Source organism: Zonotrichia leucophrys, chromosome 4, assembly GCF_028769735.1.
Source record: "Zonotrichia leucophrys gambelii isolate GWCS_2022_RI chromosome 4, RI_Zleu_2.0, whole genome shotgun sequence".
NCBI lineage: Eukaryota > Metazoa > Chordata > Aves > Passeriformes > Passerellidae > Zonotrichia > Zonotrichia leucophrys.
In genome coordinates this window covers 8260248-8281694 of record NC_088173.1, presented here as the reverse complement: position 1 = coordinate 8281694, position 21447 = coordinate 8260248, and the positions used below count along the sequence as shown (strand labels likewise).

Genomic DNA, 21447 nt, shown 5'->3' with positions numbered 1-21447 from the left:
GAGCACTCCGTGTTGCCAGTTCCTTCTCCAAAGCACTAGTTAACACTAACACAAGAAATACGCATTAGTTAACACTAACACAAGACAGACACAGCAGTAGGGCAGGGAGCAGCGATGCCAGCCTGGCCTCCCGGGCGCTGAGCACGCAGAGTGCCGGGGAGCCGCCGCAGTTCCCGCGGTGTCACCCGGCGGTGCCGCGGCACGGGCGGGGCTCCCACACGGCCGGGGACAGCCAGCGCCCCGCCCCGCGCGCGCGCAGCCAACCCGCGCCCGCCACGCCATCGAGCGGCGCCGGCGGCGCGCCCGGCACGTGCGGCGTGTTGTGGCTGTCACCGCCATGGCGGTGCCGGAGGTGCTGCGGCAGCTGAGCCGCCGAGCCTGGGAGCCCGCGCTGGCCCGGGCGCACCGCGCCGCCTTCCTCATGGACGCGCCCTCCGCCGAGGCGCTGCACTGGGCCGGCGGGGCGGGCGAGCTGCTGGCGGCCGGGGCGCTGGCTGTCAGCGCGCTGTCCGCCGAGGCGGCGGTGCCGGCGGGGGCGGCCCGCGCCGTGTTCGTGCTGAGCGGGACGCTGCGGGGCGGCGCGGCGGCCGCGGTGCGCGGCGTGCTGGAGCGGGGCGCCGTGCGGCACTGCGTGCTGCTGTGCGGCGACGAGGCGGACGGTGACGGGGCGGCCGAGCTGGAGGAGACCTTGCGGCGGTGGATGGGCGAGGGCGGCCGCGCCGAGGTGCTGCTGCGGGGCCCGCCGCTCCTGGCGCCCGTGTCGGCGGAGCTGTGCCTGCTGCCCGCCCTGGCAGCGCTCCTGCCGCCGCTGCCCGGCCCCGGCGGCCCCGGCCCCGCAGAGGTCGGGCTGGGTGCGCTGCCCGCCGAGCTGCGGGCGGCCGTGCGGGCCCTGGTGGGTGAGCTCGACTCTCTCTTCACCGCCCTGGGCCTGCGGGAGGAGAGCTTCGCTGTGGGAGCCCTTAGCAGGGTGGTCGCCGCTGAGCTGGCAAGCTACGCCTCAGCCAGAAACAGGAGGAGGGCAGCCACCAACAAGGCATCTGTCATCTTCGTGGACAGGACGCTGGACCTCGCTGGTAAGAAATCCTCAGCTGGTTTGGGCTGTCATTCTACAGGACCCATACCCACCCCACCGGGAGGGTGTCAGACAGTGGGAACCCCAGTGACCTGGTGTTACCAAAAATCCATATTCCACTTTGTACCGTGTCCTCCCATGGCTGTATAGCTCCAGTTCCAGGTCCTGGGTGGGATTGCTCTTGAGATCTGGTCTGCTAGAATTCACTTGTTTAGTGGTTACCAGGCAGTGGTGGTAGAACTCTGGGCTTCTTCTGTAGCTTGGGAGAAATATGGCTGGGTTCAAAGCAGTAGTTCCTGTAAGTTCCAGATCATCCTGCTCCAGTAGGAAAACTTGGTGTTCAAGTATTTTTCTGGTGATACCCAGTGTCCTCCTTTCTGTTCCAAAACAGCTATTACCATGTGGGTTATGTATATGATAATCTTTTGTCCCAGTGTCAGTTTCATGCTTCCTGAATTAAAAGCATCCAGATCATCCATTACTCACACTATCCAGTTGTTTGGCAAAGTATCTTACAGGCTGCTTCCATGACCCCAGATGCTGTGCCAAGACCCCTAGTGCCAGGTACATCCTTTCATGCAGAAATTGCTCAAATGGTTTGGTTAAGTGGTGGTCCCTGGGGATCAGTGAAAGTCAAACTTAGTCATACTTAACTGCCTAATGAACTGGTGCTGCTTTCCAAATTTGGAGAAAAGTTGACATAACTGAGCTGGTTACTCTGCTGTTCTTCTTGGTTTGTGTTTAACATGATCTTATAGACTAAGCAGTGTGCAGTTCCCTTCCTCAGGTTAATGGTTTGAAGAGTAATTGTATTAAGCCACCAGGTATGCAAACAGTTCTTCATCTGGCAACACTGGGAGCATGTTTAATCCTATGGCCATGATGGTTGCTTGCACACCCTTGTATCCCAGTGGATCATAGAAATAAAGAGTAAGACTGAAGGCTGTGCTACAAATCCATAATCTTGTTTCTAGCACTTCCATTTTGCTGCAAGCTAGAAACCTTAACTGTGCCTGTGTACCACCTTGAGGTGTGAAGGAAATGGTCTGCATCTTTTAGACTAAGCCTTGTGGATTGGTCTGCTAAAAACTGTACAGTAAAGAATTCACTTTAGGGGAAGCAGGGGGTGTAGTTAGTGAGTTTCTGGCTGCTGTTAAAGAACTGGTTGGTTGACTTTGCAAATTGCGTCAGCTACAACCTGTATCAAATGTCACCTATTCCAGTTTGTAAGTTATAATGTAAAGAAAAAGTGAAATTACAACGGCATGATACGTGAGTTCTTGTATCCTGGAAGCTAGATGTTGGCCTGGCATGCAAGCTCCTATGTTGCAGTGGTCAGATAAGTTGTTGTCACACGAACACTCAGTCTGTCTGTACTTTGGCAGCAGTCAAAACCATCAGCTGTGCCCTGAACACTGTTGCTCTTGAGAAGCTCTGAGCAGTCTGTTGACTGTCCTCAGAAGTGGTGAGTAGAGAGGATCAAAACTAGTCCCATGCACCCTTCTGAAGTCAGTGCAGTCTAAAGTGACTCCCTGTGATTTCTTGTCCTAGTGAAGTTTAACAATCTCAAGAATTGAGATTGTCTCAAGAGCTTCTTGTTCTTGTGACCTTTAACAATCTTTTCAGGCTTGGTTAGTTTATGCAGTTGATTGGGGTGGCAGTCACTTTTAAAACCTCCATGAGATGTTTTGTGGTTGTTTTGATGAGGCATGGCAAAGGCCAGTCGCACTGGTGGACCAGTGGAACCTCCAGGAAGTATCAGTTGTGGGAATGAGACAGAGGCTCTCATGGAAGCAGCTCCAGTACTCTGAGTCTTCCCCCTATGCCAGGAAGAAAGGAGGGATGTCAATAATTAATGTGGGTTTATTTGCATTTGAGGTGTTTCTGGTTTGACCAAATGTCTTGTTTAAATAAATGTTGCTCACATGCAGCATGTGTGGAGAGGCAGATGTTGCTTCCAGTATGTGGCCTGGAGGTTCAGAAGATTATGGTTGTTTTTCCTGTGCAACTTCGCAACTGTTGCAGTGTGCCTTACACATGACTGATCTAGTAAGAGCAATGTAGGGATTTTGGAGAAATCAGCTTAGGGAGTCACAAAGACAGCCCAGCTCATTCCATCTGTATTTCACTGGTCTAACTCTGGCTGGGAATGTTAGAAAGGGAAGTTGCTGTTATTCTGTAATTGTTGCAGTTTTTGGTGAAACAAATGAGTAATAAACCAGCTGAGTGGTCAGATGTCCACACCACCCTGTGTTGGACACTTGTGCCTTCTTTGCTTTCTGTGGATAAAGGTGTTGCCATCACAGAGTTTGGCTTCACTTTTATTTTCCTTTTTCATCCTTGTTTCTCTTTTCAACAGTTTGCAGTACAGAAAAGTGGATAGACCATGGGAAACCATGGCTTACAGCCTGGATACCTGGCTGCTGTAGAATTGCTGGAGACAGTCTTCTGCTTCTGCTATCCAAGAGCACTTAATAATCTGACCTTAGCAATGTACTTGATGTAAGAGCCTTGTTTGGATTTATGGAGCATGTGAAGCTAATTCAACTGTTGAAACAGATATTCTCTGTCTATGGAAATGATGAAAACATAAGAGCAGATAGCTGCCACACAGATGGACTTAGATGGAGTCGGACCACAGCCTGAGAGAACTTTTTCCTGCCTCTCAGTGGTGCTTCAAAAGTTCCCAATTTTCTGTTATTAAAGCTAGCACAAGCAAAACTAAGCTCAGCTCTGCTGTCCAGCCCTGTGTAGATGGTTGAACCGTAGCTTAAGTGGCAGGCAACAAATAACTTCAACTTGTTCCTGACCTAAAGGCAATAAGATTTCTGATCCCTCTGTCTTGAATTTTTTAACTGTAGTGTGTATAATGTTTTTCTGCTTTGACTTGGCTCACAGCCCTAATATTTTCTAAGTTGGTTGTAGAGCCTGTGTTGGAAGTTCATGAATGGAAAGAAAAGCATGTGTGTTTGAAATCAGGAAAATTGAAGAAAACATGCCAGCTGGAGTTCAGAGTTTCTCTTGGAATATGGTCAAATTGACATTTTATACTTTGTAACTTGGGTTGGTTTAGTTATTTCATGTTTGTTTCACCTGAACTGCCCTCAGTTCGTACAAAAGTGATATGATCTTGATTGTGGCATGCCATTGATAATTGTTTATTTTAATATTAGGCTGGCCTGTCTGGGTAGTTATTTATGCAATTTGTATTTAGTCCTTTTAAGCACAGCCCTAGTAGTTTATGCATGTGAGTGTATATATAAATATTTGCTTGGTTTTTTAATAACCATTGCAAATATTATTTAACAAGTTCCTTAGGCAAAGAAAAATGTTTTTCATGTCTAAATGTAAAATCAGTGAATATCTAACAGCTGTAAAATGAAGTTTAATTTAACAGTAATAGTAGTAATGCTAATAGTGCTTTTTAAATGAATTTTTCTGAAATGTTGTAGGTGCTTTTAACTTTACACATTTTAGAAATTAGTTTTACTTTTGTAGAAAAATATTTTTGGAAGCTAAATGTGGTTTTGATATTAGGAGTACCAGTGTCCTTCTCCCCAAAACATGTAGTTATTTTCTTTTCAATTCCTTGTGTTTATTTGTTTTTCTAGCTATGCACCTGATAGTTTTTGTTTTTTTTCCATTTTCTTCAGGAGCAGTTGGTCATCATGGTGACAATCTTGCAGAGAAGATTCTTTCTGTGCTTCCTAAACTTCCTGGCCACAAGACTGATGTAATGGTTAACATGGTGGAACTTACAGCACTGCAGACCACAGATGAAACTTGCAATATTATAGCACCTGGCTGCTTAGCACAACCAAAGTAAACATTCTTTTCTTCTTCTTTTTTTTTTTTTTGTATTTTTTATATTTTTAGTTTGAATGTGTTTGTTATCTCTATGTGAAAAAATGAACAAAGAACAAGTCTTTAAAAAATGAAACAAAAGAAAACAGTCAAGCTTACAGCAAAACCCCATCTGGTCGTAATTCTGCTGGAATGTAATAGTCTGTATGTGTACATTAAGTGAGTGGGCCAGATAAGACTTCCAAAAGTGGAAGAATCTCAAGACCTTTTAGATTTGGGTTGTTAAAATTGCTGTAGATTACTGTAGCCAAAATCAATACAGATTAACACCAAGAATTTTTGTGACATTTCTTTTTCTGCCTAATAGGTCGTGCAAACAGGTAGGTCTCAATGGTGACTTCCTTTTCCCATAAACCTCTTTATAAAGTTAGCTGGATGCTGAATTTAATTTAAGGTTATATCCCTGTTTTCAAACACAGTACCTGTGGAGAAGGAATATAAGGCACAAATTCAGGTATACAGACAGCTTCATGGGGACCTGATTTTTACTTTAAAAAGAACAACCAAAAAGCAGTAACTTCAGACAATTGTACTTAGCTATGTATAATGTGTAGCTAAGACTTTACAAGTAAAGTGCATCAGATTTGATGTTTGACTTTCTACATTTAGTTGTCCAAACCAAAACTCTCCTGCAGCTTCTGTTACTATGTAAAAACAAGGAAACATACCAGGTGCTGGTTTCACTCCTCAATAAATATTTTTCTCAGCAGTGCTTTAGAAATTTATACAGTGCAAAGGAGATTAAAAGTTCTTTCTCTTTTACTATAATGCTCTCCTCATATAGTAGAAAATGGTTTTTTGAGATGGGCTATTTAATATAGTTTCTATTCTTCTCTTTTGATTTGTTTTGTGATTTTGCACCTACACTGTATCCTTTTTCTTCCCTTCCCCCCCAACAATGATTTCACAGATTTCCACTGTTAGCTGCATATGGTCTTTATTTTCTGAGAGCCTCCAGATCCTTTGTCACCTTCCATCTCTCACATGTGCTGTAACTGGGTACGGTTTCTGCATTTTGTATTGCATACCTCTTTTCTTCCATAGAAGTTGGAGAGGAAATGTTTCCTCATAGAGGTGGACTCAGTTGTAACTTGCTGCCAGGGTGACTAGCTTAAATAAAATTTGTTCTGGTTTGCTTCTCGCTGTCTGCTTTCCCACTGATTCCTGAAGTAGAAGTGAAATGTCTTTAAAGATCTGTCTACACAGTAAAATGAAAAGGCCATTGTCCATAGTAGAACTTTATGGTATCTTTTTGTGCTAAATTTGAGTAGCTACCATTAATAAAGAAAATTCTGTCAGTGTGGGTTAGGAAAAAAAAAAAGATATTTACTGCCCTGAGATTGTTGACCTGTGCTACCACTCTATTCTTTCTCACATCATTATAGACAATGAGGAAACTAAAGGTAGTGCTGGTATGCCTTCCCATGGCTAAATTATTACTTCAGTCATGTATTCATGTTTTTAATAACAGCTGACAGAGTTGTACTATGTTCTAAGGTGGCTAGTAGTATAGATTTATATCAAGGTTTGTTTCTCTATTTGCTGGCTAATGGGAAGGTGCCCTCTGTTAACAGCAGTTAGTCTTAACATATTTTGCAGTCTCATATGAACACAGCTGCTTAAAGAACAGCAGGGTTTGGCTACAAGATGCAAGTGTGACAATGTTGGATGACAGCAGCTGATACCCGGTACCAAAGTGGTGCCATTGACACACTGATCTGTAGCAGCTTCTCCAAAATACCCTCCCTCTGCAACCTCATGGTACAGAATCTGTTACACTGGAAATTTTTAGGAACAGATTAGGCAAATAATTTAAACAGTCTTAGTCTTGCCTTGTAGCACAGCAAAGGGACAACACGACCTCTGAAAATCTCTCAGGTTATCAATGTTCAGAACAGAAGAAGAGCTGTGGGCCTTAGAAGAGTCTCCAAACTCCAAGTGACACTGTGATGTTCAAACTGTTTTTTGCTTCTTCTCCAACTATATAATGATCAGGGATAGTTCCTAGTTTAAAATAGGCACTTCCAAACTAGCTTAAGACAGTTGATAAAGAGTGCTTGAAACCATGACATTGGCTGAAGGTGGTAATTTCCATTCTGTTCAACAGGACTATTTTCAGTGTTGGCTTACAAATGGTAACAATAATCATCTTTGCTAGTGTAAAATGGTTGTTTTTCTGAAGCACTGAAATGGATTAAAAATTCTCACCAGTAGGTTTCTGTGTCAATTCCATAAGAAATTCCTTAGGACGCTCTCAGTTCCTCATCAGCTTCGTTGTTGCCCTTGGTAGCTGGCTCAGAAATGTTTCTTATAATTGAAAACTTAAGCCTTCATTTGTATTTGTAAATGATGCATGGCAAGGAGGGTTCCTCTGCTTGTAAATTTTCTGTTTACTCTGGTGAGTGGAAGTGCCAGCCCTTTCCCCAGAGACAGGACCAGCGACTTCAGTTACACCCAGATAAAATGTGTGGGGGCTCTTTCACATGAAATTTTGTGATCAGACTGTGGCATTTCAGACTCACATATTCAGAATATTTTTAAAATGTTTTCATTGTTTTCTCTCAAGTAATATTTGAGCATGCTGTAGTGAGGGGAGAGAGAGAGTCTGGTCCTTGCATACAGCTTGCTATATTTAGCTTCTCTTATAGCATGCCACTCCAGCTGAAACATCTGGGCGCAGTTACAGAGTTAGCAAACTGAATTAATGAATAATTTATGGTTGGTGTGGTGAAATAAAGCAGGGTTCTTTTCTCAAATCTAAGGAAATAATGGGCTTCTTTAAAGATTTAGATGAAAATGTAAATGCCATATGCTGCTTGAGTAACTGTACTTTGAAGGTGCTCTCTTTGTGAGGGAGGAAATTTTTTTAAAAAACCCACCAAACTATTCTACAGTTCTTGATTTTTTTTTAGTTTTATTAGCCTCAAAAATCTCACAGAGTAATTGTTTGCCCTACTGTAGTCACTGACATGCTGCTGTTCCTGTGTGGATGATAGCAGAGTTATGCTCTTTCAGAATTGTGCCAAAATATTTGATGCATTATTATATGCAGATGGATGTACACAACAGAAGGGAAACGGTTCATAGGTATTTATTTGAAAGACACCCACTCTTGATGAGAACTGCTGGTGTCTGATTCAGAAAAGTAGAAGCCACCCTGTCCTTTCAAACAGATGATGCATAATAGAGGTGAAGTTGTAGTGACAGCTTAGTGGTAGGGGTGATTTGAAAAAATTGATTACAGTTCTCTTGCTGGTCTTTGTACTTTGATAACCCTTACAGTGTTTTTGGAGAACTTCTTCCAAATTTCAGCTTCTGATTTTAAGCATGCATGTAGTGGCTTCTAGGTGTTGTCTGTTTGGATGAACGTCAAGCTCTGTGTATTTGTGAGCAATCCATCCTGTAAATTTGGTAACATTTTGGTCACAATGTTTCTCAAAGCACTCATCTTGTGTTTTTAAGATCCTTTTTTAGCATGTTGAAGCCTCTTGTTGTCAGTAATTAGTTTATTTTGATGGAAGTTTATCTTTTCTGACTCTTGTGAGCTGGGACCTGAGGTGCATGAAGCCCCTGTGGCTCCCTAAAACCCCAAATGAGGGTTCAGATGCCTGACTCCTGATCACAGGCCTGTGGTGTGTGAGAAATAAAGATTTATGTACACTGTGGGCAACCAAAGGGATATCTGTTTACTCTTTTTCAATATGCTCTTTTATTAGCCAGGAACACTTTTGATGTGCTCTCCTATTTTGCTGAATAGACTGAATATTTAATTTGCTTATGCACATTTTAAGAACTCTCTGAATGAAGGTTTCTTGCCTGTTTTTTCACTCTTGCTTCCTTTCTCCAATGTTTGAAGTTTGCAGACTTCTTAGAATTCAGTCTGGTGTTAAAATCTTTTTAAAAGTCCAGATTTTTTATTTAAAATACGTATGTGTTTGATACAATGTACAAAGAACCATTGGACTCCTACAACAAGCGTATTTCCATAAAGATTAAATACTTTAATGTAACACAGTTCATGTTTGGGCTGCTATGCCTAAAGCAATTCAATGAGGAATATAGCTGAGCTATTTGGGCACTTTTGACAGAGCAGGTGGAGCCTCTAAATCATCTGTATTTACATTAGGGGGAGAAATAACAAGTTGAGAATGAAGTGGCCATGTTGATGGGTGTGATGCAGAAAGCATTTTTATGCAGGCCAGATGTTCGAATCACAGCACCCACATACATCTTTCTTTAGGTCTTGTATTAGGAGTGGAAAGGTAGGTGTGATGGGGGAGTGGGTTAAAAATTAGGACATTCCTGGACATAGAATGATGAAATTTCAGTGTCTCATGTTAGTGAAAATACATACTTCTCCCAATCATTCTTAGTTCTGAAGTTGTTATTCACATTTTGGACTGATCAGTACTTTTTAAAAATGCTACAATTTGGATGGAGAAGAAAGCCTTGCTTCAGCTGCATCTTTGCATTTGGGTGTGATGTGATGATTTAGTGCTCCTCTGGTACTGGTGGGGCTTGGATAACCCCAAACCTAAAGGAAGGCCATGAGGTGAAGGCACTTGTATTCCAGTCCTGGTTCTGCTTTCAGCTTGCAGCATGATCTCAGACGGGTCACTTAATTCCTTTCTGTCTCTGATTCCTCTTGTAGTTCTTCTCCAAGGAACTTGTTTTCCAAACCAGGAAAACAGGGAGTTTCTCAGCATGCAAATTTGCATACTGAAGGCAGAAAAATCCTAGGGGTTCTGACGCAAGTAACAGTGCAGATGGGTACAAGGGGAGTTAAGGTGTCAGGACTACTGAACACAGGATCTCCATTTGTGCTTTCTTTAGTTCTGTGTCCTTCCCACTCCTACTCGCAGTGCTGTGTTGCCCTGGGGAGGGGAGGCAGTTTTGAGTTGCATTCACCTGTTCCCCTTTCCTGGGAACTGATGGAACAGCATTCCAGTGATCTCTGTAGAACACACATGCAGTATTTGAACAGTCACATGTATGATGTCAATTTCAAATGAAAAATTTTTTTGTGTGTGCATGACAAAGAAAAGAGCAACAAGAAATAAATAAACTGAAGAGGAGATTATTCCCTTTAATCTGGGAAATAAATGAATGGCTGATTTTTGAATGGCTGATTTTATTTTCTTGAGGGTTTTTTTGTTTGAATTTTTTTTTAATCGGGAACAAGCAGCTGAAGAATATTGGTGTTTTGGTTTTTTTTTAAATAGTGTCGTTCTTGGATCCTTTTGGTATTTTCAGTCTTTTAAAAAAATATTTCCTTTTTGTCAGCTGTAGATATTAATTAGGAATGAAGCCACTACTTTTTTTTTGCATGCATACATTTTTGGAAGCTTATAATGAGAAGGTAATTTGGGACAGTGCTTGAATGAGCTGGAAATTTATGGCATAAATATGAGTAATTTTCCTTTCTGGAATGTTAATATTAAAAAGGAGACATTACTATTGCAGTAAGAAAATCCAGATGTCACAACTATATTGTGAGTCTTGCAGAGGAGGAAGGGTAACCCAAAACAAAGCATGGCAAGGCTCCTTTAGACAGGGAGAGAGACAGCTTCGTGCTAAAAACTGCTTTTGGATCTGTCCCGGTATGTTGGTGGTGGCTCAGCAGCAGCGGGGTGCTCCCTGCCCATTCCTGCTGCTGGGGTAGGGAGGGGTGGGAATATTCCTCCAGCTTTTCCGCTGCTGGACACTTCCCCCTGCTGGAAGCTGCGCGCTCCTGCTCTCCCGGGACCCAGCCTCCTGTCCCTGCTGCAGTGCTCTGCTCAACTCTGCTCCTAAAGATTGTTTGAAACCTAAACTCAATGCTCCCGAGAAAAAAAATCCCCAGACTAACCCAAAAGAAGCCACCACCCATGGTACAGCTGTTTCCTATCTGCCTTTCTGAACAAGGTGAGCAGAACTTTGGGGAGAGAAGGAAGATTTAGCAGCAGAATTTATGAAAAGCAGCCATCCCATTGCATTAAATAAAACTCTGAAACGTTCTTTCATCAATGACAGCTGAAATTGCAGCCTGGCCCTGTGCTTCTAGGACTCCTGTTGTGCCACTAAGGTCCATTTTCAAGGAGATGAATTGTGCTTTAGAGGGTTTTTATGTTGGTATCTTTTGCCAGCAGTCCAAGCAGGAGATGCTTCTGTGAAGTGGTGGATTGAGCAGTAGGAAAGCCCCAAACACAGCATTCCTTCCTCTCTCCCCATGCTCCTGGACTGGCAACCTTCCTGTTCACCACTTTATTGTACTCATACAGGCTTAGAGCACAGTCCTAAATCGAGGCCTATTTAGAGTTTCCTCATTGTTTGAAATTTCTCAGGGCATCTTCTTGTTGGAAATAGGAGCCCGGGCTGGATCAGCTTCTGGGGTTTGTCAGTCAAGACAAGCCTTCCAGGAGATGCTTTCTGCTCAGTTTCAAACCAGCCAGAATCAAATGAATGTAATTGACTGTTGTCACAGGATGATATGAACAAGCTGATAAGATTTATTATATTTTACAATAAATGTGTATATTTGCCCGGATCCTTTCAACGTAGGACCTCATTGAAATGGAAAAAATGAAGGGGTGAGAGGGCTGTGCTGAGAGTGGAAAATTCTGGGAAGAGGTCAGGACCTCTAGCTTGCCTGTGCTGCATAACATTGTTAGAAGACCTTGCTGCCTTTCTGCAAAACCCCAGTTTGCTGCAGGAGTGAGTCTCGTGAGGTAGGCAGCAGAGGAATCTCACAAGGGTTCTTTGTCCAACCATCCTCCTCCCTAATAGGTGCCACGTTTTTGTCAATTGTCTGTTACCACAGGGCTCAGAAGCCTTAGAAGTTGTCTTCTAGATAAGAGGAAGTTTGAAGCTTATTTTCCTCGAGATAAAGAATGAATTGAGCTGACAGGCTCTTGGCATCAACTGGGTGACTCTTCCTTATCTATGCATCTTGGCCCACAAAAAGGACTTCTGGGGGCTGTGGGAAGCTTGGACTGCTCAAGACTTCATTCTGGTACTTTGAGAAGAACCTCTAACTGTCTCTTTGTCTGGGCTACCCAGGCTTAGTAATGAAAGTGTTCAGATGGAATTCAGACTCTTTTTCCTGGGCCCTCTGACATTATCATAGCAGTCCTCAGAGTACAAGGATCAAGAGTTTTCAGATTCTGTTGCCTGTAGAATCAGTTTGGTGAAAATGGCAAAATCAGAACCCTTTGTGCTTAATTTTTTGAAGACATTTTAAGTTCTGAAGAAGAAAGACTCCCTGTATTTATATTATTCTGCATATTCTCTCCCTCTATTTGAGTTCTGTCATTAAGTCCCAAGTTTTTGATTTTCCTTTGTCTGTGGAAAGACACAATAAGCTTGAATCTTATCCTGAAGTCCAGGCATCAGCATGTCTGAGTACTTGCATCTTCACGTGGTTATCAGAGCAAGGTAGCATAGTGCCTGTGAGGAAATTCAGTGAGTACAACCCCTCAGATAGTTTGTCTTCTAGCTGTTCCCTTGTACCATTGTGCCCTGCTCTGAAGGCTCATTCCTTGCAAGATATAAAGGAGGACAAATCTCTTTCTGATGACCTATCAGAAACACTTAACTACTGTCTGCACTCGGGACAGAATGGGAAGATCTTTACATTGCATAGAGGCAATGGTTTTTTTCTCTGGAGCATTTCTTTTTAAACCGACATCACTTTTTTTGTTCCCTTAATGTTTCTGTTTGTGAATTTTGTTTCTTTTTTCCCCTGTGTAAGTTTGCAAAGTGCTTTTCTCTTGGTGTGGCCACAGTGCATTTTCCTGCAGATGTATTCAGAGTTTAATAGTAGCATGAAGACTGTGTCTCCTTAAGTAGACTTTGTGGTTCTCCAAAGTGAGCTCTGATCTTTCTTGTGTTATAGTACGATCTCCTGGAGACTATTGCTTTGGCTGATGTTGTGAGATTTTTCTAAGACTAGCTCTTAGTCTGTTTGGCCATCTGCCTTCAAGTTTGCCTCCTGAATGACCTCAACAGCAAGGTTTTAAAATGCAGTGATATGCACTGGCCTTATTACATACTGCAGAATTACTCATTTGCTGTTCAACCACAGTGCCAGAACAGGGTGACTGAGTGACCTGGAGGGGTGTTTTCGTTTATCATTTTTATACTGTAAAGTAAGCCTGCTGTATCTTACGGCAGAGAGAAATGTGCCATAATGGGCTGATGAGAAGAACAAATGACAGCTGCTCATTTGGATGACAAAGTAATGTTTGGGAAGGAAACAGCATTATCTGTTGGCAACTGGTCTGATTGCAAGTTTTGACTATATGATTTGGGTTATTTCATGATTCCAGACTTAATATGAACCAGGAATCAAAGGTTAAACAAGCTTAAATTTATGTGAAGTCAGCTATTTACCTGTCAGAACTTGAAGATGCTTTTACTTTAAAAAGTAGATGGAATTTTGCACAGAGAAATACTGTGGTTTTATACAGATAAATACATACACAACTATTGATTTTAATTTAATTGAGCCAGAAATCCAACATTCTTTTCTGCTATTTAGCATGGCTAAGTAATATTTAGCATGGCTTCTGTTATTTTGATGGCAGATCTTTGGAATCTAATTCATGATCCCTAGGTCTAGTGTTTACTTGTGTGTGTGTTTGTTATTTTTCCTGAAGTGTATTTAGGGGATGCTGAAATGGCTATTGCTACTTTATAATTGTTCACAGTTTCAAAAGTGGTTGTGAATATTGACCAAGCCAGTTCTTATACCCTGATGAACTGCAACCCCCAAGCAGTCCCTCTGCAGGTTCTGGATGACTGTGCTTCACCAAGTTTCCATAGGTTGTGAGTATATTGTTTTAAATGATCTTCAACTGGGAAAGATTTCCAGCCTCTGTGGGAGAGAAGTTTTACGACCTTACCTAATTCTCTGCACAACTCTACTACTTATTTAAATAAGTAACAAGAAAAAGAAATCCATATCAGGTCATTTTCACTAACTGGAAACAGCCACAGAACACAACCTGAATGTGTATGCTGCATGTGGCTGCTTAAGCTCCAGTTACCCCTTGAAAAAAGGGAAATTAACCTCAACAGAAAAAGCTGCAGTTCTTATTGATGGTAGGAATGGGTTGTGGCTTCAGACTTTCTTTGCCAGGTCAGAAAACACTATCAATGGAACATTTGGTGTGCTGGTAGGGAGGGTATGTGGAGGAGGAGGGAATTAGATGGCACCAAACTGATTACAGAAGCCCATTTTAGGAGGAGGGTGCAGAGTTAATATTGAATGACTACAAAAAGTGATCAAAAATCCAGAGAGTTTGGATTAGGACAAAAATCTGTTCTCTTCACTCATTCTGTGGCAGGCAGAAGTGTATCAGGAAGGGGTTGTGAGAAGATACCCAGAACACCAGGTAAATATATGTAATGTGGACAGAAGTCTAACTGTTTCTCATGACAGATCAACCAGAGTATGGAAATGGTTATCAAAATGAAAGCCCGAGGCTGGAGCTTTATTCATTCTGAATAGCTGTCAGTTTAGTTTTGAAGGCTGGAATTGTCCATATTAGGTTTGCATGAGATCTGAGGAAACCAGGGCTCTAGGTTTGCATTGAAACTATGACAAATATGCTACTTTGAACTGAGAGAGGGGAATAATGAAGATATGCAGGATTCAGCCTTCAAGTTGATCTAAGTTTGACCAACATGCTAGCAATGAATCTGGTTCTGCAGGTTCAAAGATCTGGGGTTTAAGATGTAAAGACTGCTTCAGATTTTTTTTTTCACAATTTATTTTGGATCTCAAAGTATCTATTTGAATACTTGTTCTCAACTCATAAAAGCGTATCTTTGACTCTTTTAACTACTTATACCATAAAACATGCTAAGCAGGGATTTTTGTGGTAACTGAGTCATTAATGGAAAGAGTTGTCTTTCTGTCTGTGATGAAGATGTATTTTTGTACATTAAGTCCTCAAAATGGCTTGGTCAAGAGGTTGCATTGATGACTCCAGGCCTTAGGCAAGGAAATGAGGGAGGGAGGTCAAAGGATACTACCAAAAATTGGCCTTGTAAATCAAAAACATGGAGGAGAAGGAATTCCTGGCATTCCATGGTATCTGGGTTTATTTTCTTACATTTCTCTAATAAGAAAAACACACGTCAGATGTGTTCTTGGTAAATGTTTTCACTTGTCTCATCTGTCTCTGCTGCCAAACGTGACCCAAAATACATTGGTCTTACATGCCCTGAGGACATCTACTGGATAGCTAAGCAGCACATCTGTAAAAGTGGACTTGGCACTCCAGTGCAATCCCTAAATGTAGATTCAATTGTCAGCACCTCATTACTAACTGCTCTTTCCCTGGAATCATTTTTATTAAAATAACCTTATGCAATAGCTTTAAAATGCAGAGCAGAATGTTCTAAAGTAACCTATTGTGTTACATGTAATATTCTCAAGCAATATGTTTGTTGTAAGGATCAGACTTTATATTTAGTATAATTCATTGCTTTGTCCAAAACTGAAATTAAAATCCCTGAAAAGTAAGTCTTTAATATACACATTTTAAAGAGATGTTTGCCAGGAATTTTGCTGTACCTTGTAGTGCACAAAATCCTACTCAGAAGCTTTCAATTAAGTTGATTCATGTAGTAACTCAGTCTGGCATTCTGCATAAGCTGTCCTGCAGCTTGTAGGAATGAAACATTTTGCTGAAACATTTTGTTGGACTAAAAGGCAGCCAGTTGAAATTCAGACAGGGTTAAGTGATGGTTACGAGTAGAAAGTTTTAAGAATTTATTTGTATGCACTTTTTTTCCTTCACCCTGCGGAGTTTGGCCACTATTAAAGGAGCAAGAGTGAATTTTGGGGTATGGCTGGAATGAGGGCCTGTTTTATTACAGTGGGCAAGAGGGCTAAGAGGTGTGTGAGAAATCTGGGAAGTCTTTCAGCGTCAATTGTTCCCTTTACCTTGTGAAGTAGTATATATCCAGATTTGCTAATTGTAAAACAGGGTGGATTAGGTCACAATAAGCAATTCTACTTCTGACAGAAAGAATTTCAGTTTTCAGTGATTTTTTAATTTGCTGTCTTGAAGGAAGCAAGTGTTCATCTGGATGTCAGTTGTTTTGTTTCTGGCAGTCCTCCAAATGCTGTGGTGTGCTTGGTTGTTTGTTTGGACCGGTCTGCATTTAATTGTTGCTCTGGGGTCTAAAGATCAGGTGTCACTTCTGCTTTCAAATGGTGATGGACAGCTGGAATAACCTTCTTATTTTTGGCTTTTTGTTGGGTTTTTGTTTGTTTGGCTTTTAACTCTACTTGACAATGAATCCACATGCTATTCCAGGCTATACATCTTACTTTTCTATTCTTTCTGCAGGAGACCCTTTTGAGAAATCTCTGAAGACTTCCAAGGAATGTATTATGACTGTGGGGTGGGGGTGCAAGAGAAGACTAGGAAGGAGCACTTCTAGACCTGGTCCCATGCTGAGTCAATGCAGAGAAGCTTAGTCCTGAGTACCTGTCAAGAAGTGACAACACTACCATGTGTTTGGTTGGAACTGAAACTTGTTTTTCCAAGTCCAAGTGTGATGCATTGTTATCCACAGAGTGCCTCAGTATCACCACAATTGTTTAAGATCCGCTTTAGTACTACTTAATAATGGAAAAGTTTTAGAATAGCCTAAAGTTGTGTTGCTTGTAATAAAGGCTCTTCTGCAGAGATGACTGCTGTGAAGCTATTGCAGAAGGGAAGGAACCTTACCAGCTGGTTAACAGATAGAAATTCTAACAATATGTATTATGTGGTTTTAAATAACATAATTTTTGAAAAGAATAGCTAGGGGTTGGAGGAAGGATAAAAGTTAAACTGGTTTGAGGTGTCCTGACCACATTTTAGGGCTAGGACACTTTGGCCAGTGGATAGTTAATCTGCTTTTCTCTTTGCACAGAACATGTTCAAAATCATGTCTGTATACAAGATGGAGCTTAGTGGGATTTAATACTTCAAGGATTAGTAAGACCTAGAGATCAGCTGGCATCTGTCAAAACCAGCCTTACTTTCCTGAGATGTGTTGTGTTTGTTCTCCATTACCCTCAAAGTAAACTACTAGCTCCCTCTGCTTCAGCTGTCAGCAAGTAGGGTTAAAATGATCCAACCTTCTGTTTGTTAAGTACACTTGCTGTAGATCAAAAAAAAAAAAAGCCTTAAAAAAAGATTAATAAAATCCCTCTTTTCTTGATATACTTTCAGTAAAGTTTTTGAGATAATCCAACTTTTGAAAAGACATGCTGAAATTCATTTTAAGACATTCAGAGGCATTTGGTTGCAGGGTAATAATCATGCAAGATTATAGACTTCAGAGGTTCTTGAAGTCGATAAGTAACTGTTATAAAAGGACTTGAGGCAAGGATGATGCTCTGTTTCTTGTTGATACAGTTGCCAGGCATGGCTTCTGTTTCAGGCTGTTTGCGTGACTAATGCTTCCCTTCCACTCATGCTGCAGCCTGGCGAGCAGTGACTGCTCTGCATGGGTTCCTTTCCTACACTCCTTACCTTCCCAAATGTGCCTTTGTTTCCTCAAGACTTACCTCAGGGTAACATCTTCCACAATAAATATGATGACAAAAAGCATTGCAGTTTGTACAGTAGTCATGTAAAGATGTGAAACTGGCTGTTGGTTTTGTAGCATGTGAATAGAGCTGGCTTCAGGAATTTATTTAGGTTGAACCTGCGTCTTTGCCAGCCATTTCATGCTGGTGCTGTTGCTTCTTCCAGTAGTTCACTAGAACAGCCTTACTCGTTTAGAGGAATTTTCTTTCTCCCAAAATATTTGATAGCTGATGCAGAAATTACCTTCTAGCAGTATCAGCTGCCATATGAAGTTGGAAAGTTAGGTCAGCTTGCTTACATGACTTCCAGTGTGTTTGTGACAGTGTTATGCTTAAATCAGAATTTTCCAAAGGGAACTTTGGTGTACTGGTCAGTAACCTAAATCCAGTAATTTTGTAATTTGCAGGCAATAGGGCTTTATGGAATTAAGCACTACTTCTCCTTTTCGCAGGGTAGTTAGGGAAGGCAAAGAGTCCTGATCCAAGCAGTTTCTCCCTGCAATATCAGCCTCTTCTGTTTAGTCAGTTGATTTTACAGATTTGATGTACTGTATTTGGATGCCACAGCACATGTAGGGCACAATGATTTATATCAGTATTTTCTTCTGATGTTACAAATAGAGGGGATCTGGTTTATCTGCATGTATAGCTTTGTTAGTGTTGGCATGTGTCATTTGCAGGATAGCTATGAAAGGAAAGGTAGTCCAGGAATTGCAGAGATTTTGCTTGATGTTTACTCTATAATCAGATCCCTCTTCATCTTGAGAGGTGTTGTATTTGTAAGGCTTTTGTGCATTCTCAGTGCTGCTGGTCACAAGCTTATACATGTAACACAGCCTGTAACATAACTACTGTAGCTTAACAGCAACAATCATTGCAGACTTAGGCATGTTGCTTGTGACAGTGGTAAGATATTTATATAATATTATCCAATTTGGGGTGTGTATTTTTATTCCATCTCTGGAGTATTTGATAGCTATTTTTTCTACTCATTTCATTCTGATTCCATAGCATTTTCTGGAAGGTGGAGTTAGTTAATTTAAAATTACTAACCAAAAGAAATTGTTCATCATTCTGTAAATCCTCCAAATTAAACTCTGGCTTAATATGGAGATTATCTTCCCATCTTTTCTACTACTAAGGGAAAAAAATTAAAGTATGGTTTAAGGAAACTGTGTTAATGTTTCATAATATATAATCTAGTTGAATATTCCATATTATATTACTTCCTTATGTTTCACCTTTTGTTGACCTTCAAGTTTACAGGTTCAAATGGATATTAATGATCTTGGGAATAGCTAGAATAAACAGAACTCAAAAGGGATGAGAACCCATAGATCCCCAAGCTGTTTGTTGGACGGCAATTTTCTTTTTTTAACACAGGAAAGTGCTGTGTTTGCCATCTGGCTAGAGCATTATTGTGACCAAATAATTAGACAAAAAAAAAGACAGACAGACAGACAGACACACACACACACACATGTATATATATATAAAATGCTACATAAAAAAGCAAAAAAGCTCTGGATATTTTATAAGATTTTTTTCACCAACTGTTTTACTATTAAGCTGAAGCAAAATTTCTGTATTATTGGTCTAAATAAATGGAATAGAATAAGAGGATTTCTTAAGCAATTTTCAGGTACTCTGTGTGTACCTGTGCATGCATGCATTTGTGCTGACTTGTATGACTTGTATTATGGTAAAATACAGTGCAGGCATTATTTCTCTGCTCTCTTGGTTTAATGCACACTGGTGTCATTGGTTTACACTGTAATTCTTTGATTTTGGAAGCAACGAGTAGAGTTGCATTACTTTTTCATAACATCATTCGTGCACAGCTGCATTGTCTCCTGCATGTGGTTATTAGCAAGTAAAGTTGTTTTGTGTCATAGATGTTTAAGTGTATATGTTAAACTTTTTGGCTTTCTGAAGCCAAAATACTTACTGTATGTGTATCACAGCATATATGTATATATATATATATACAAATACATCTCTATTTAGATCCACATGAAACAAGACTTTGATTAAAATACTTGTCCTTACAAGTTTACATGATGCTTGGATCGAGGAAGTGTTTGATAAAACTGAAGATGGTGGGTTTGGCAAGAGATGAACATGTTTCAGATGGTGGTTGACCACACTCATCAGACTTGTGTGCATATTGTAATTTAGAAGTGTGGCCATCTGTAAAGTAGATATATGAATGAGACAAATAGTTAAGTTTCTCTTTCATTTTTTATTTGGGAAAATGTAGAATGCTATGTTATCATTTACTTTTGCTGGGAGGTTTTGTTTCCCTTCTTTTTAATCAATTCCTGATGTGAACTGAATCCTTGCCAGCCTTTTAATAATTATTTATTAAATTTTATTGTAATTCAGTTCACCTGTGGGACCAAAAATATGTCAGATGTTAAGAGTCTGATTTACTTTCCATTATCTATAAAGGAAGGAAAAGGAATTCATCCCAAAGCAAGGAACTGTAGGTAAACAGAGAAGTTTTGTGACATCTTGGGGTTGCTGTCTTGGTTGTGTTTATAAGTACCTCCTGAAATGTTTATTTTTAAGTTCTCCCATGCTCTGCTGATAACAGGGAGCATATTTCTTCCTGGTTTGGCATATAGTGGTCATAGTTTTCATGGAACATAGTAGTTTATAGTTTCTACAAAACAGCAGTTTTGCAACTTAAAATTACGATGATGTTTAAAAACTTGTTTGATATCCTTCTCTTCACAAGTTTTGTCTGTCTGAAATAAATTTTTTGATTTTTGGTGTTCTCAGCATATTTTAGACCTTGCTACTATGTTTGTAAAAATCCTCTCCCATACCTCCATATGCTTCTTGGTGAGATAAACAGAAACTTAATCTCTCATGATGTTCGATAACAAATTCAAAGAACACTTTCCTAATACTGTTGGTCTTAGTCACTGGTTGTGTCTTGTGAGTCTTCTTGTGAGTTTCTTTTCTCCTCATAGTAAGCAACAATCTCTTTTATGATCCCATGTCTGAAAATTATTGAAAAATTCAAGTTTACTTGACTGGCATTGCCCTGAAGTGTCCGTATCTGTAGGTATGCCTTTGTGAAGCTAAATATCATGGCTTGAGTACAATAACTTGTGTACAGTAATTGTTCCTTGTCTTATTGGTGTGTTCTAACCAACTTTCCCCTGGTGCACTCCACAGTGTACCCTTCTTTTGTGAGCCAGAGCTTTCAAAGAATGCTCTGCCTGTTGGGGTTTTTTATGGCCATGTTGAGTCAGCTGTAGACAAACCAGTGATGAAGGAAAACGTGGGCTGTATCCTGTGGAACTGCCTGGCAGCACCTCCCAGCCGCCAAGGAGCAGGCAAAGGAAGTTCTTTGCTCCTTGTTTGGTTTGCAGAGTGACTCTGCATGCTGGGTCAGCATTACTGGCACAAGGAGACCCGTGCCAAAGTAAAATCAGGGGAGGAGGCAAAAATATTAAGAAATTCTTGACTGCTATTGGCACATCTTGCCTTTTTATGAATGAATGTACTGTGTTAGTCCAGTGAATACTGTACTTCCTTGATATGGCTACCTGGATATTGAACAATATACAGTGAACTGACAAACTCCTTGTCACCTTTTTTATTACCACAGATATTTCAGGTAGTCCAGAGGAGAATCCATTGTAAAACTGGTGGCTGATAAGCAGTTCCCAGTTTTGCTCAAAATGCTTCAGCCTTGGTGAATGCTGCAAGCTGATTTGCAACATTTTAAATATTATATTAGAACTGCTTTTAAAATGCCTGGCAGCTTCTTTTTTATATGTCTGTTGTTTAAAAAAGTGTTTTTAAATAAATTGGTAACAAAAGGCTCTTAAATATTTAGTCTTACTGTAATGATTTTTGTCTGTATTTTTAAAATTAGATTGTGTTTTTTAATTAAAAATTGATGGTGCATTTGTCTTGCAGA

The 21447-nt window shown here is 40.8% G+C and overlaps 1 protein-coding gene across 1 annotated transcript in view; it reads left to right on the top strand.

The window, feature by feature from the left end:
• Positions 1 to 337: 337 nt before the first annotated feature.
• SCFD2 (sec1 family domain containing 2) overlaps positions 338 to 21447 on the top strand; it is a 186609-nt gene continuing 165499 nt past the window's right edge. The window contains exons 1-2 of the mRNA XM_064710389.1: positions 338 to 1073; positions 4726 to 4894. Of these exons, the coding sequence (XP_064566459.1) occupies positions 338 to 1073; positions 4726 to 4894 (905 nt within the window). The remainder of the gene's footprint in view (positions 1074 to 4725; positions 4895 to 21447) is intronic.